The sequence below is a fragment of the Trachypithecus francoisi genome, unplaced genomic scaffold, assembly GCF_009764315.1.
Source record: "Trachypithecus francoisi isolate TF-2019V2 unplaced genomic scaffold, Tfra_2.0 Lachesis_group0, whole genome shotgun sequence".
NCBI lineage: Eukaryota > Metazoa > Chordata > Mammalia > Primates > Cercopithecidae > Trachypithecus > Trachypithecus francoisi.
The window spans coordinates 194,701,447-194,716,226 of NW_022681453.1; the positions used below are offsets into that span (position 1 = coordinate 194,701,447).

Here is a 14,780-nt window from a genome sequence, read left to right on the forward strand (position 1 = left end):
TGATTACCAAGGGGATTACATTTGACATCCTAAACACTTCTAATCTCAATTTATACAAGCTTAACTGCAATAATATACGAAACCTCTGCCCCTGTAACTGCTCTGTCCCAACCCCTTTCAATTGTTGATGTCACAAAATTACATCTTCATATAGTGTATGCCCAAAGCCAGAAACTAATAATTTTTAATGCATTAGTGTCTTAAATTATGTAGGAGACAAAATATGAAGTTACAAAGTTATAATGTTAGCTTTTAAACTAATAATTGATTTTCGTTATTTACTAATATTGACTTTATTTATTAATATTAGGCTTATTTATTTCTAGGCAGGGTCTCATTCTGTAGCCCAGGCTGGAGTGCAGTGGTGCCATCACAGCTCACTGCAGCCTCAACCTCTTGGGCCCAATCAATTCTCTCGCCTCAGCCTCCTGAATAGCCGTGACTACAGACAGGTGCCCACCACACCTGGTTAGTTTTTGTTGTTGCTGCTATTTTGTTTTGTTTTTTTCGTTTGTAGAGATGGGGTTTCACCATGTTCCACAGGCTGGTCTTGAACTCCTGGGCTCAAGCCATCTCTGCCTGCCTCGGCCACCTAAATTGCTGGGATTACAGGTGTGAGCCACCATGCCTGGCTAGGCTAAGTTTTTAAAAAAAAAAATTTGGAAATGTAATATAGTCTCTTCAATCATGTGGAAAACCAAAAGTGAATTTACACAACCATTGTTACAACACTGCTAACTAGTGTTTATTATTACCTATGTATCTGCCTTTATTGAGATCTTTATTTCTTCATATGACTTTGAGTTACTGTCTAGTTTTCTTTCATTTCAACCTGAACTGCTACCTTTAGCACATCTTTCAGGGCAGTTCTAGTGATAACAAACTCCCTCAGCATTTGTTCATCAGGGAACATCTTAATTTCCCCCTTACTTTTGAGGGACTGTCTTGCTGGATACAGGATTTTTAGTTGACAGATTTGGTTTCTTTTTCCTCTTATTTTAGCATTATTTCCACCCACTGCCTTATGACCTCCAGAGTGTCTGACGTGAAGTCTGCTGATATTCTCATTGAGGATTTGTTGTATGTGACAAGTCACTTCTCTTGTTGCTTTCAAAAATCTCCCTTTGTTTTTGTCCTTTGACAGTTCTAGTATAATGTGCCTCAGTGTGAGTCTGTTTGATTTCATTACTTGTTTATTGAGCTTCTTGGATGTTTATATTCATATTTTTCATGAAATCTGAGAAGTTTTGGCTATTACTTCTTCACATATTTTTTCTACTCTTTTATCTCTCATTTCTCATGCAGCACCCACAATGCATTAGTTGGTCTGCTTGATGGTGTCTCACGGGTCCCATAGGTTCTGTTCACTTTTCTTTAGTCTTTTTCATTTCTGTTCTTCAGACTCAATACTTTCCATTGTCCTGTCTTCATGTTCACTAATTTTTTTAGCTGCCCAAATATGCTTTTGAATCCCTCCACTGAATTTTCAGTTATTGTACTTCTCAGTTCCTGAATTTTATAAATTTTATTTCTCCTTATTGGTATTTCCATTTTGTTCATACAGCATTTTCTTGCTTTCGTTCACATCTTTTAATTCTTTAAGAAAGTCTTTGTCTAGTAGATTTGCTATCAGGTTTTTGGGATTTGTTTGTTTGTTTTTTGATGGAGTCTTGCTCTGTTGCACAGGCTGGAGTACAGTGGCGTGGTCTTGGCTCACTGCAACCTCCGCCTTCTGGGTTCAAGTGATTCTCCTCCCTCAGCCTCCCCAGTAGCTGGGATTACAGGCGCGTGCCACCACACCTAGCTAATTTTTTGTATTTGTAGTAGAGACAGGGTTTCACTATATTGGCCAGGCTGGTCTCAGACTCCTGACTTCGTGATTTGCCCGCCTCAGCCTCCCAAAGTGCTGGGATTACAGGCGTAAGCCACCATACCTGGCCTGATTTTATTTTAAGGGACAGTTTCTTTTGATTTGTATTTCTTTTTTGAATAAGCCATTTATTCTTGTTTATTTGTATATTTGTATGCCTTGGGATTTCTTTTTCCCGTGAAAACAGCACGCTTGAATTTAATAATTTGGTGACTCTGGAAATCAGATTCTCCTTCTTCTCCAGCATTTTCTTTTTTTGTTGTTACTGTTTTTCTGATTGTTTGAGGCTGTCAAAGATCAGCCTCAGGTGTAAACGTAGGGTCTTCTTAGATGTTTTCTGAGCCTGTCATTCCCCTGGGCATGCACAGTGACTTTCTAATTTCCTCCATGTATGTGGTTGGTTTTTAATGTCCTCGTCTTCAGTGTCTGGCTCCCAAAAGGGGAAAAAGAAAATTGAATTGGTGTGTAGGAAGGGGAGGCTCCAGCTCTTTAAATCTCCTGGAAATCAGTTCAGCCTGAGAGGTTTGGGTGGGGTTTGCAACAGTGAGGAGGAGGTGAAACAGCAGTATCCATAGCCTGTTTGCACCTTTGTGATGAGAAGCAGCAGTTAGAGCACAGATCTCCAATATTTGGAGAACGTAATTTTCTTTGCCCACCATGACTTGTGCAAGCATCACACAGTTGACTGAGGGATAGAGTATGCTCCTGTGCTAAATCTGGAAGTGACTGAAATTAACTACAGTTTATTGTCCAAGCCTTCACCTGGAAGTTGCAAGCCTTCAGTAGACTCCAGGTTCCAAAATATTTACATCAGACAGATGCTGCCACTGAAATTGTTGTCAAGGTGGAGAAACAGATTTGTGGTGCTTCCTACTCTATCATCTTTTCAGAATCCACCCCATTTGTTTTTACAATCATTTTAACCTGCAGTGATCACCTCAGTCATAGCATTTAACTTTGAATGCAGTGTGTCTCAAATTAGGATCTAAGAGGTATTCTCTGGGGTTTGTGAGTGCTGCATTGGAAAAGCACTTGTTTATAATTGAGTAGAGGAGGAAGAAACATTAGACAAATAACATAATGAAACTTTGATCAGTGCTGAGAAGGAGAATACAATGCACATTGTAAAAGTGCATTTTCTAAACTATTTTGACCTGTTTTAAAATAATTGGATCTTAGAATTTAACACAATTTTTAAAAATGTAATATTGCCCTCTGCAACTTTGTAAGTTTGCTTCAGTCTGTTACAGCAGCAAACACTACAAGATCCTTTGTTAATGAAATAGAATAGTAAAATTTGGGTGAGCCATGTGCTCAGCCAATAAACCTGACTTTAAAAATCCTACCCTGGGCGACAGAGCAAGACTCTGTCTCAAAAAAAAAAAAAAAAAAAAAAAAAAAGACTTTGGGATCCTTAACCAAGAGAGCGGGTAGTAGAACAGGTAACGTGGAAAATCAGACAACTACAACTAAAAGACTTGGAAAGAGTGTACGTGAAATTATTTCAAGTGAAGAAAAACCCTTCATTGCACCTTGGTTCAAGTGACCCTGTCATCTCAGACCTGGTTCTAGGTCTCCCTATACCTCCCTCTACCACTCAGTGACATTTGAGTATAAATCACAATTGTTATTGAAATTCATTTTCTCCATCTGTGAAAAGATAGCAACACCAGTCTTTACCCAGGGGGACTGTGTGAGGCTCCAGAGAAGTAATATAAAAGAAAATATGTTGCACACCATAGGAAGCTATAGAAATGCCTAGTCTGTTACTAAAATTTATATACCATTGTGTATCTTTCCAACTTGGACAACAATGAAGCCCTATAATTCACTTAGAGATTGGGGGTAGAGGCAGTATAAGGGCAAGGATATTCCAGAAGGAGGAACTAAAAAGTTCCTAAATAATTTGACCCAAGCATCAGTAATAAGGCTTAAGAAACATAATTTTGCTCACCCCAAACTCCTGATTTCAAGTGATCCACCAGCCTTGGCCTCCCAAAGTGCTAGGATTATAGGCATGAGCCTCCGCGCTTGGCCTGAATGCCAGTATCTTAATAGCAACCCCAACCTAGATTATTTCACAACTACTTTAGCTATTAACTGCTTTAAAACTGAGTACTTGGCTCAAAGTGATTTTTTGGTCTACTTTTTATTATGCAAAATCTCAAAAATACTCAAATGTAGAAGTAATAGTACAATTAACTATGTATACCCATCACCAGCTACAGCAGTCAACTCGTGTACTTCTATTTGATCCATAACCCCTCCTGCTCCCAGCCTTCCAGTGTTTTATTTTGAAGTAAATAAAACATCTTATGTCATTTTGTTTATATGTATTTCAACATTAGCAATACCTTCTAAATGAATAGAATCAAAAGGTAACTTCTATGCAGTGATGATGAGTTGGGTCTGATAAGCAGCTAACATTATAATAATTAGGTATAAATCAGATTTTGATGCAAAACAACTTTCTCCTCTGCATGTTTGGTAAAAAAATCGGCAGAAGGACCAAAAGACTTTCTTGCCATAGTGTTTTTAAAATGTAATTTCTTTTGTGACTTTAAATATCCTATTCTTTCTTGCCCTCTTCTTCTGTAATTGCTTAAGCAGAATAAAGTGAAGTTGTATTATTAATTTTTTTAGCAAAGTAAAATATTATGTTTGAGCAATCTCAATATGCCATTGGGAAATAAGTAATTTGAAATATTTATAAAATCTCAAATGTCTGTAAGTTGAGTAACTTTGCTTAAATAGCAATTTTATAAGTACGATTTTTATTTGTTAAGTGGACTTTCACTGAATTATTCAAAGGTAGACTGTTATTCAATGGTAGGACTAAACATGAAGTATTATATTTAATTTTATGTTTATATGTAATGAAGTATTAGCTGCTCATTTTTAACTTACTGCTTGATATAGCCCAAATGCATACTGTATAATTTTTTAACCATGAAACTGGGTTGTGTAAGCATTTTATCATATCATTTAGCTATAGCCCTGTGCTGAAAATAATGTGTTATGTGAACTTTGAATATTCACCATTATTAAAAGCCTATATATTTGGAAGAAAGTGATTATTTTGTGTAATAATGTTCTTTTATACAGCTTTTATGTATAATTCTTTAGTTAATTAAGTAGAACTATTAATGTTTATAAGCATATCTTCTAAAGTTTGTTGAAATGATAGTCATCTTTTTTATTCTCTGAAACTGTTATTTGGCTTGATACTTTTATAACTAAATATTCAGAAGAAAGAAATTTGAGGGGAATTACATCAGTTTTTAAATATATTTTTCATTTGGTATGAATTGCATTTTATTCTTTAGTTTCGTATACATCATAATTTCTAACCTAACCAGAAAACCAAGACTTTTTTCAGTCCAAACTTAACTAGGTGTGTGTTATTCTGCTTATTTTTCTTGCCGTAGTAAATCACTGTTAATTCTGTGAGCGGTCTAGAATAACAGTGGAAAGCTATCATCGCTGCTGAAAATAATCAGGGGTTTTTACATTAAGAGTGTTTTTAGTTTTCTAAAAGTTTACAATTAATTTCTGTGATAGACTTTTTTTTCCCCCCTGTATAAAAACACTTCACTGTGGGAAGAATTTTTTCCTGAGTGATGAAATGATTGAAATCTTTATGGTATCCTTGGGAATAGAAAACAATGATTTCTGAGCAACCTAGGAAGAGTTGTTGGTTACACTAAAGAATATTCATGGATTTTATGAGAAGGCTATGGTGATCTGTGTAAAACTTAAGAAAATCATGACTGTTTTAGCAGAAATAACAATTTATTTCTTAAAAGCCAATCTATTTTAACTGCTTATACATATTTTTTTCTGTTTGGGGCTGGAAAAAGGATATATTATTTAACATATAAAAAGCTCATATAAGATTATGACTTAAGAAATAGCAAGTCTTTCATGTGCCTCTAACATTGTGACATTAACATGTAATGTTTTTATTTTCTTGTTAAGCTAACACGTTTACAACTTTTTTTTAAGGCAAATCCTCCTCCAGTCCTGGTCAACACAGAGAGCTTGGAAACACCAACTTATGTAAGTTCCATTTCCTTCCCACATTTAAGTAATTCTGCCTTTCCTGTTCCATTTTTCATACAAATACCATGGCATTTTCTCTAATACATTTCTCTTAAGATGTCCTATCACTATACTACAGCTGTAATAGCTATAGTAAATGAAATAATATGTCCTCCTTTGGTTTTTTTTTTTTCTTATGTAAAGCAGAAATTTTTAAATAGAAATCTATAATTTAATTTTGAAATTATGATGGCTAACTTTCACAAAAGGTTGTCTCTAACCATTGGTCACTTACACAGCGCCGTATATTTAAATCATTTTAGAAGTCCAACTGAATGACTGGATTTTTAGTAACCAGGTTTTTTTGTGCATTCGGATATACTAAAATAATTAGTTATAACCTTGTTATTTTAAATTGATCAGGGACAAAAGCCCACTTGTCGCGTAATTTTATTATATGAAAGGTCCAGAATAGATAAATCCATACTTACCGAAAGTAGATTAACAGTTGCCAGGTGGTGGGTGTAGGCAGAATGGGGAGTGACTGCTAATAGATACAGTTTGTTTATGTGGCAGTAAGGATGTTCTGGAATTAGAAAATGATGATGATGGCACAACTCTGTGAATAAACTAGAAACTACTGAATTGCATACTTTAAAAAGGTAGATTTTATGGTATGTGAATATCTCAACATAATTTGTTAAGGTGAAAAAGTAGAAAAAGGTGAGTAATTACATAAATGCAAATTAAAACAGTTAATACATTTTAAACATTATGTTACCAAAAGATCAAAAAGTTTATCAGTACATTCTGCTGGTGAGAGTATGGGGTAAAAATATACTGATACATTTTTGTTGAAGTATAAGTGGATAAAACTTTAGAAAATGCAATTTCACGATAATGATTGAGTCTAAAAATCAATGCTTTTTAAAATATTTTTTCTTTTGTAACTTTTTGTATTGTACCTGAGAAGCCATTGCATAATTTAACATCATAAAGACTTAAGTTTTCTTCTAAGAGTTTTATGGTTTTGATTTTACATTTTGGTCTTTGATTCATTTTGAGTTGTAATGTGAAGTAGAAGTCCAACTTCTTTCTTTTGTGTGTGGATATTATCACTGTTGAAAAGACTCTTCTTTCCACATTGAATGGCCTTGGCAACCATATAGAGAATCTGTTAACTCTAAATATATGGGTGTATTTCTGTAATTCCTTTCAATAATGTTTTACAGTTTTCTGTGTACAAGTCTTGGAGTTCTTTTGTTAAATTTATTTGTAAGTATTCTCTCGCTCCTCTCCCTTTTTTTTTTTTTTTTTTTTTTGAGACAGTGTTTCACTCTGTCACCCAGGCTGGAGTGTTGTTGGGACAATCTTAGCTCACTGCAGCCTCCACCTCCCAGGCTCAAGATGGTCCTCCCATCTCAGCCTCCCAAGTAGTTGGGAACACAGACATGTGCCACCACAATTTTTTTTGTATTTTAGGTAGAGATAGGGTTTTACCATGTTGCCCAGGTTGATTTCGAACTCCTGAGCTCAAGTCATCCAACCTGCCTCGGCCTCCCAAAGTGCTGGGATTACAGGGGTGAGCCATGCCCAGCGAGTATTTTATTCTTTTGATGCTGTTATGAATGGAATTGTTTTGTTTATTTTTGGAATTTTTATTGCTAGCATATGGAAATACAGTTGCCTTTTAGGTGTTTATCTTTGATCCCACAACCTTGCTGAACTCATTTGTTACCTCTAGTAGTTATGTAGTTTGAATTTTCTATATACAGGATCATGTCATTGGCAAATAGAGATAGTTTATCTCTGGATGCTTTTTATGTCTTTTTTCTTTTTTTAATTTTAAAGGATGGGAAACTTCAGGATTTTATTTTTTGTTTTTTGGATTTTTGTTTTTATTATTTCAGTAGGTTTTAGGGAGCAGGTGGTGTTTGGTTACATGAATAAGTTAGTGGTGATTTCTGAGATTTTGGTGCACCCATCATCCGAACAGTGTATACTATACCCAGTGTGTAGTCTTTTATCCCTCACCCTGCTCCCATGCTTTCCCCTGAGTCCCCAAATGCCAATGTATCATTCTTACGCCTTTGCATCCTCATAGCTTAGCTCCCACTTACGAGTGAGAACATACTATGTTTGGTTTTCCATTCCTGAGTTATTTCACTTAGAATAATAATTTCCAGTTCCATTCAGATTGCCGCAAATGCCATTATTTCATTCCTTTTTATGGCTGAGTAGTATTCCGTGGTGTGTGTGTGCGTGTGTACACACCATATATTTTTTTATCCACTCATTGAAAAATGGGCATTTGGGCTGGTTCCATAATTTTGCAATTGTGAATTGCACTACTGTCAACATGCACGTGCAAGTGTCTTTTTCATATAATGACTTCTTTTCCTCTGTGTAGATATCTAGTGGTAGAATTGCTGGATCAAACGATTGATCTACTTTTAGTTCTTTAAGGAATCTCTGTACTGTTTTCCATAATGGTTGTACTAGTTTACATTCCCATCAACAGTGTAAAAGTGTTCCCTGTGGATTCTGGATATTAGTCCTTTGTCAGAGGTATAGATTGTGAAGATTTTCTCCCACTCTGTAGGTTGTCTGTTAAGTCTGCTGATTATTTGTTTTGCTGTGCAGAAGCTTCTTAGTTTAATTAAGTCCCGTCTGTGTATCTTTGTTTTTGTTGGATTTGCTTTTGGGTTCTTGGTCATGAAGTCTTCGCCTAAGCCGATGTTTAGAAGGGTTTTCTGATGTTATCTTCTAAAGTTTTAACGGTTTCAAGTCTTAGATTTAAGTCTCTGATCCATTTTGAGTTGATTTTTTTATAAGGTGAGAGATGAGGATCCAGTTTCATTCTCCACATGTGGCTCGCCAATTATCCCAGCACCATTTGTCGAATAGGGTGTCCTTTCCCCACTTTTATGTTTTTGTTTGCTTTGTCAAAAATCAGTTGGCTGTAAGTATTTGACTTTCTTTCTGGGTTTTCTATTCTGCTTCATTCTATGTATCCATTTTTATACCAGTACCATGCTGTTTTGGTGACTATGGCCTCATAGTATAGTTTGGGGCCAGGTAATGTGGTGCCTCCAGATTTGTTCCTTTTGCTCAGTCTTACTTTGGCTATGGAGGGTCTTTTTTGGTTCCATATGAATTTTAAGAATGTTTTTTCTAGTTCTGTGAAGAATTATGGTGGTATTTTGGTGGGAATTGCATTGAATTTGTAGATTACTTTTGGCAGTATAGTCATTTGACAATATTGATTCTACCCGTCCATGAGCATGGGATGTGCTTCCATTTGTTTATGTCGTCTGTGATTTCTTTCAGTAGTGTTTTGTAGTTTTCTTTGTAGAGGTATTTCACCTCCTTGGTTAGGTATATTCCTAAGTATTTTATTTTCCTTTAGCTATTGTAAGAAGGGTTGAGTAATTTTTGTTTTTATTTTATGTATTTATTTTTTTGAGACAGTGTCTCACTCTGTGGCCCAGACTGGAGTACAGTAGCACAACAGCTTACTGCAACCTTCGCCTCCTGGATTCAAGTGCTTCTCCTGTCTCAGCCCCCACCCCCTGGCCCCTGCCCCAAGTAGCTGGGATTACAGGCATGCACCACCACGCCCAGCTAATTTTTGTATTTTTAGGAAAGACAGGGTTTCGCCATGTTGGTCAGGCTGGTCTCGAACTTCTGACCTCCGGTGATCCACCCGCCTCGGCCTCCCAGAGTGCTGGGATTACAGGTGTAGGCCACCATGCCCGGCCTGGGGTTGAGTTCTTGATTTGTTTCTCAGTTTGGTCACTGTTGGTATATAGCAGAGGTACTGATTTGTGCACATTAATTTTGTATCCTGAAACTTTGCTGAATTCACTTACCAGTTCTAGGAGGTTTTTGGATGAGTCTTTAGGGTTTTCTAGGTATGCGATTATATCAGCAGCAAACAGCAATCTTTTGTCTTCCTCTGTACCAATTTGGGTGCCCTTCTTTCTTTCTCTCTCTCGTCTGATTGCTCTGGCTAGGACTTCCAGTACTGTGTTGAGTAGAAGTGGTGAAAGCGGGCATCCTTGTCTTTTTCCACTTCTCAGGGGGAATGCTTTTAACTTCTCCCCATTCAATATAATGTTGGCTGTGGGTTTGTCATAGGTGGCTTTTATTATCTTAAGGTTTGTCCCTTCTGTGCTGATTTTGCTGAGGGTTTTAATTATAAAGGGATGCTGGATTTTGTCAAATACTTTTTCTGCATCTATTGAGATGATCGTGTGATTTTTGTTTTTAAATCTGTTTCTGTGGTGTATCACATTTACTGACTTATATATATTAAACCATCCCTGCATCCCTGGTATGAAACCCACTTGATCATGGTGGATTCTCTTGATATGCGGTTGAGGATTTTTGTATCTGTGTTAATTGGGGATATGTGTCTGTAGTTTTCTTTTTTTGTTAGATCATTCCCTGGTTTTGTTATTAGTGTTACACTGGCTTCATAGAATGATTTAGGGAGGATTCCCTTTTTCTCTATCTTTTTGAATATTGTCAATAGGATTGGTACCATTTCTTCTTTGAATGTCTGACAGAATTCAGCTGTGCATCTGTCTTGTGCTGGACTTTTTTGTTCATTGGCAATTTCTTAATTACCATTTCAATCTCACTGCTTGTTATTGCTCTGTTCAGAGTTTCTATTTCTTCCTGGTTTAATCTAGGAAGGTTGTATATTTCCAGGAATTTATCCATCTCAACGTTTTCTAGTTTATGCATATAAAGGTGTTCATAGTAGCTTTGAATAATCTTTCGTATTTCTGTGGCATTGGTTATATTATCTCCTATTTCATTGCTCATTCAGCTTGTTTGGATCTTTTACTTTGAGATGGAGTCTCGCTCTGTCACTCAGGCTGTGGCACAATCTCGGGTCACTGCCGCCTCTACCTCCTGGGTTCAAGCAATGCTTCTGCCTCAGTCACCCGAGTAGCTGGGATCACAGGTGCACGCCACCACACCCAGCTAATTTTTGTATTTTTAGTAGAAATGGGGTTTCACCATGTTGGCCAGACTGATCTCCAACTCCTGACCTCAAGTGATCCACCCACCTCAGCCTCCCAAAGTGCTGGGATTACAGGCGTGAGCCACCACGCCGGCCATTTGGATCATCTCTCCTTTTCGTGGTTAATCTCGCTAATAGTCTGTCAATTTTATGTACCTTTTCAAAGATCTAGCTTTTTGTTTTATTTGTCTTTTGTGTTGTTTGTTTGTTTCAATTTCATTTAGTTCTGCTCTGATCTCTGTTATTTCTTTTCTTCTGCTGGGTTCGGGTTTGGATTGTTTGTGTTTCTCCAGTTCCTTTGGTTGTAACCTTAGATTGTCTCTTTGTGCTCTTTCAGACTTTCTGATGTAGGCATTTCATGCTATGAACTTTACTCTTGGCACTACTTTTGCTGTATCCCAGAGGTTTTGATAGGTTGTGTCACTGTTATCCAGTTCAAAGAATCTTAATTTCCATCTTGATTTCATTGCTGACTGAACAGTCATTCAGTAGCAGGTTGTTTAATTTCCATGTATTTACGTAGTTTCGAGGATTCCTTTTGGAGTTGATTTTCAGTTTTGTTCCACTGTCGTCAGAGACAGTACAGTTGATATAGTTTTGATTTTTCTTAAATTTACCGAGATTTGTTTTGTGGCCTCTCGTATAGTCTGTCTTGGAGAATGTTCCATGTGCTGATGAACAGAATGTATATTCTGCAGTTGTTGGATAGAATATTCTGTAAATATCTGTTAAGTCCATTTGTTTTAGGGTATAGTTTAAGTCCATTGTTTCTTTATTGACTTTCGGTCTTAATGACCTGTCTAGTGCTGTCAGTGGAGTATTGGAATATTCAAAGTCCCACACTATTATTGTATTGCCATCTATCTCATTTCTTAGGTCTAGTAGTAATTACGAATTTGAGGGCTCCAGTGTTAGATGCATATGTATTTAGGATCTGATCGTTGGACTAATCCTTTTATCATTATATAATGTCCTTCTTTGTCTTTTTTAACTGCTGTTGCTTTAAAGTTTGTTTTGTCTGATGAAAGAATAGCTACTACTGCTCGCTTTTGGTGTCCATTTGCATGGAGTATCTTTTTTCACCCATTTACCTTAAGTTTATTTGAGTCCTCAGGAGTTAGGTGAATCTCTTGAAGATAGCAGAAATTTGGTTGGTGAATTCTTACCCATTCTGTATCTTTTTTTATGAGACGGAGTCTCGCACTGTCGCCCAGGCTGGAGTGCAGTGGCGTGATCTTGGCTCATTGCAAGCTCCACCTCCTGGGTTCATGCCATTCTCCTGCCTCGGCCTCCCATGTAGCTGGGACTACAGGTGCCTGCCACAACGCCCAGCCATTCTCTGTCTTTTAAGTGGAGCATTTAGGCCATTTACCCTCAACATTAGTGCTGAGATGTGAGGTACCATTCATTGTGCTATTTGTTGCCTGAATGCCTTTGGTTTTTTTTGTTGTTGTTGTTGTTTTGTTTTGTTTTGTTTTGTTTTGTTTTGTTTTCATTGTGTTATTGTTATATAGGTCCTGTGAGATTTATGCTTTAGAGAAGTTCTGTTTTGATGTATTTCGAGGATTTGTTTCAAGATTTAGAACTCCTTTTAGCAGTTCTTACAGTGCTGGCTTGGTAGTGGCGAATTCTCTCAGCCTTTTTTGGTCTGGAAAAGACTGTATCGTTTATAAAGCTTAGTTTTGCTGGATGCAAAATTCTTGGCTGATAATTGTTTTAAGGAAGCTAAAGATAGGACCCCAGTCCCTTCTAGCTTGTAGGGTTTCTGCTGAGAAATCTGCTGTTAATCTGGTAGATTTTCCTTTATAGGTTACCTGGTGCTTTTGCCTCACAGCTCTTAGGATTATTTCCTTTGTCTTGACTTTAAATAGACTGTGTGCCTAGGCGATGATCTTTTTGTGATGAATTTCTCAGATGTTCTTTGAGCTTCTTGTATTTGGATGTCTAGATCTCTAGCAAGGCCAGGAAAGTTTTCCTCCATTATTTTCTCAAATATGTTTTCCAAACTGTTAGGTTTCTCTTCTTCCTCGGGAACACCAATTATTCTTAGTTTTGGGTGTTTAACATAGTCCCAAACTTCTTGGAGGCTTTCTTCTTTTTTTTTGAGACGGAGTCTTACCCTGTTGCCCAGGCTGGAGTGCAGTGGTGCGATCTGGGCTCAGTGCAAGCCCCGCCTCCTGGGGTCATTCTCCTGCCTCAGCCTCCTAAGTAGCTGGGACTACAGGCGCCCGCCACCACGCCCGGCTAGTTTTTTGTGTATTTTTAGTGGAGACGGGGTTTCACCGTGTTAGCCAGGATGGTCTCAATCTCCTGACCTCGTGATCCTCCCGCCTCGGCCTCCCAAAGTGCTGGGATTACAGGCTTGAGCCACCACGCCCAGCCTCTTCATTTTTTTAATTCTTTTTCTTTGTCTTTGATGGATTGGATTAATTCAAATGCCTTGTCTTCAAGCTCTGAAGTTCTTTCTTCTGTTTGTTTCATTCTGTTGCTGAGACTTTTCAGTGCATTTTGCGTTTCTCTAAGTGTGTCCTTGATTTCCAGAAGTTGTGATTGATTTTATTTATGCTGCCTATTTCACTGAAGATTTTTCTTTTCATATCCTGTGTCATGTTTTTGATTTCTTTAAATTGGACTTCACCTTTCTCTGGTGCCTCCATGATTAACTTAATATTCGACCTTCTGAATTCTTTTTCTGGCAATTCAGAGATTTTGTCTTGGTTTGGATCCATCACTGGTGAGCTGGTGTGATCTTTTGGGGGTGTTAAAGAACCTTGTATTGTTTTATTACCAGAATTGTTTTTCTGGTTCCTTCTCATTTGAGTAGACTGTGTCAGAGGGAACTCAAGGGCTGCTGTTGACATTCTTTTGTCCACAGGTGCTCTCTTGATGTGGTGTTCTCCCCCTTCCCCTAGGAATGGGGCTTCCTGAGAGCCAAACTACAGTGACTGTGTTTACTCTTCTGAGTCTGCCACCCAGCAGATCTACTAGGCTCCAGGCTGGTACTGGGGAGTGTCTGCAAAGAGTCCTGTGATGTGTGATCCATCATCAGGTCTTTCAGTCATGGATACCAGCACTTGCTCTGGTGGAGGGAGCAGGGAAATGAAGTCTTAGCATTTTCCCTAGTTCTGGTCTCTCTGACTGCATGGTATTCCATCAGGAAAAAAAGACTGTCATCTCAAATTGGGTAGAGGGGTAAACAAAATACAATTAAAATATTAAAACTGGTCTCACCAATCATCAGGAAAATGCATATTAAAACCACAGTGAGATACCACTTCATACCCATTAGGATGGCTGTTATAAAAAAGATAAGTCTTGGCAATGGTATAGAGAACAGGGAACCTTTCTATACTGTTGGTGGGAATGTAAATTAGTACAGCCGTTGTGGAAAACAGTGTGGAGGTTCTTCAGAAATTAAAAATAGAACTACCATGTGATCAGCAATCCCACTTCTGAGTACATATCCAAAGGAAAGAAAATCAATACATAGAGAGATACCTGACTCCAGTGTTCATTGCAGCATTAGTCACAGTTGCCAAGATACGGAAACAACCTAAGTGTCTGTTGACACATGAAGTAGGTGAAGAAAATGTGGTATATATACGGAGTGGAATACTCTTCTGCCTTTAAAAAGAAGGAAATTCTGTCATTTGTGACAACATGGATGAACCTGGATGACATGTTAAATGAAATAAACCAGGCACAGAAAGGCAAATACTGCACGATCAAATGTTAAAAAGTCAAACTCAAAGCAGAGAGTAGAGTGGTGGTTACCTGGGGATGGTGGGGAGGGATTGAGAAAATGGTGGTCAAATGATACAAAATTTCTATTTA

General features: G+C 37.6%; 1 protein-coding gene across 28 annotated transcripts in view; it reads left to right on the forward strand.

Annotated features, from left to right (window-relative positions):
• Positions 1 to 14,780, forward strand: part of DLG1 (discs large MAGUK scaffold protein 1) — a 278,145-nt gene that overhangs the window by 157,478 nt on the left and 105,887 nt on the right. For all 28 annotated transcript variants that reach the window (XM_033213126.1, XM_033213130.1, XM_033213141.1 and 25 more), the window contains one exon: positions 5,876 to 5,929. In XM_033213126.1, the coding sequence (XP_033069017.1) occupies positions 5,876 to 5,929 (54 nt within the window). The remainder of the gene's footprint in view (positions 1 to 5,875; positions 5,930 to 14,780) is intronic.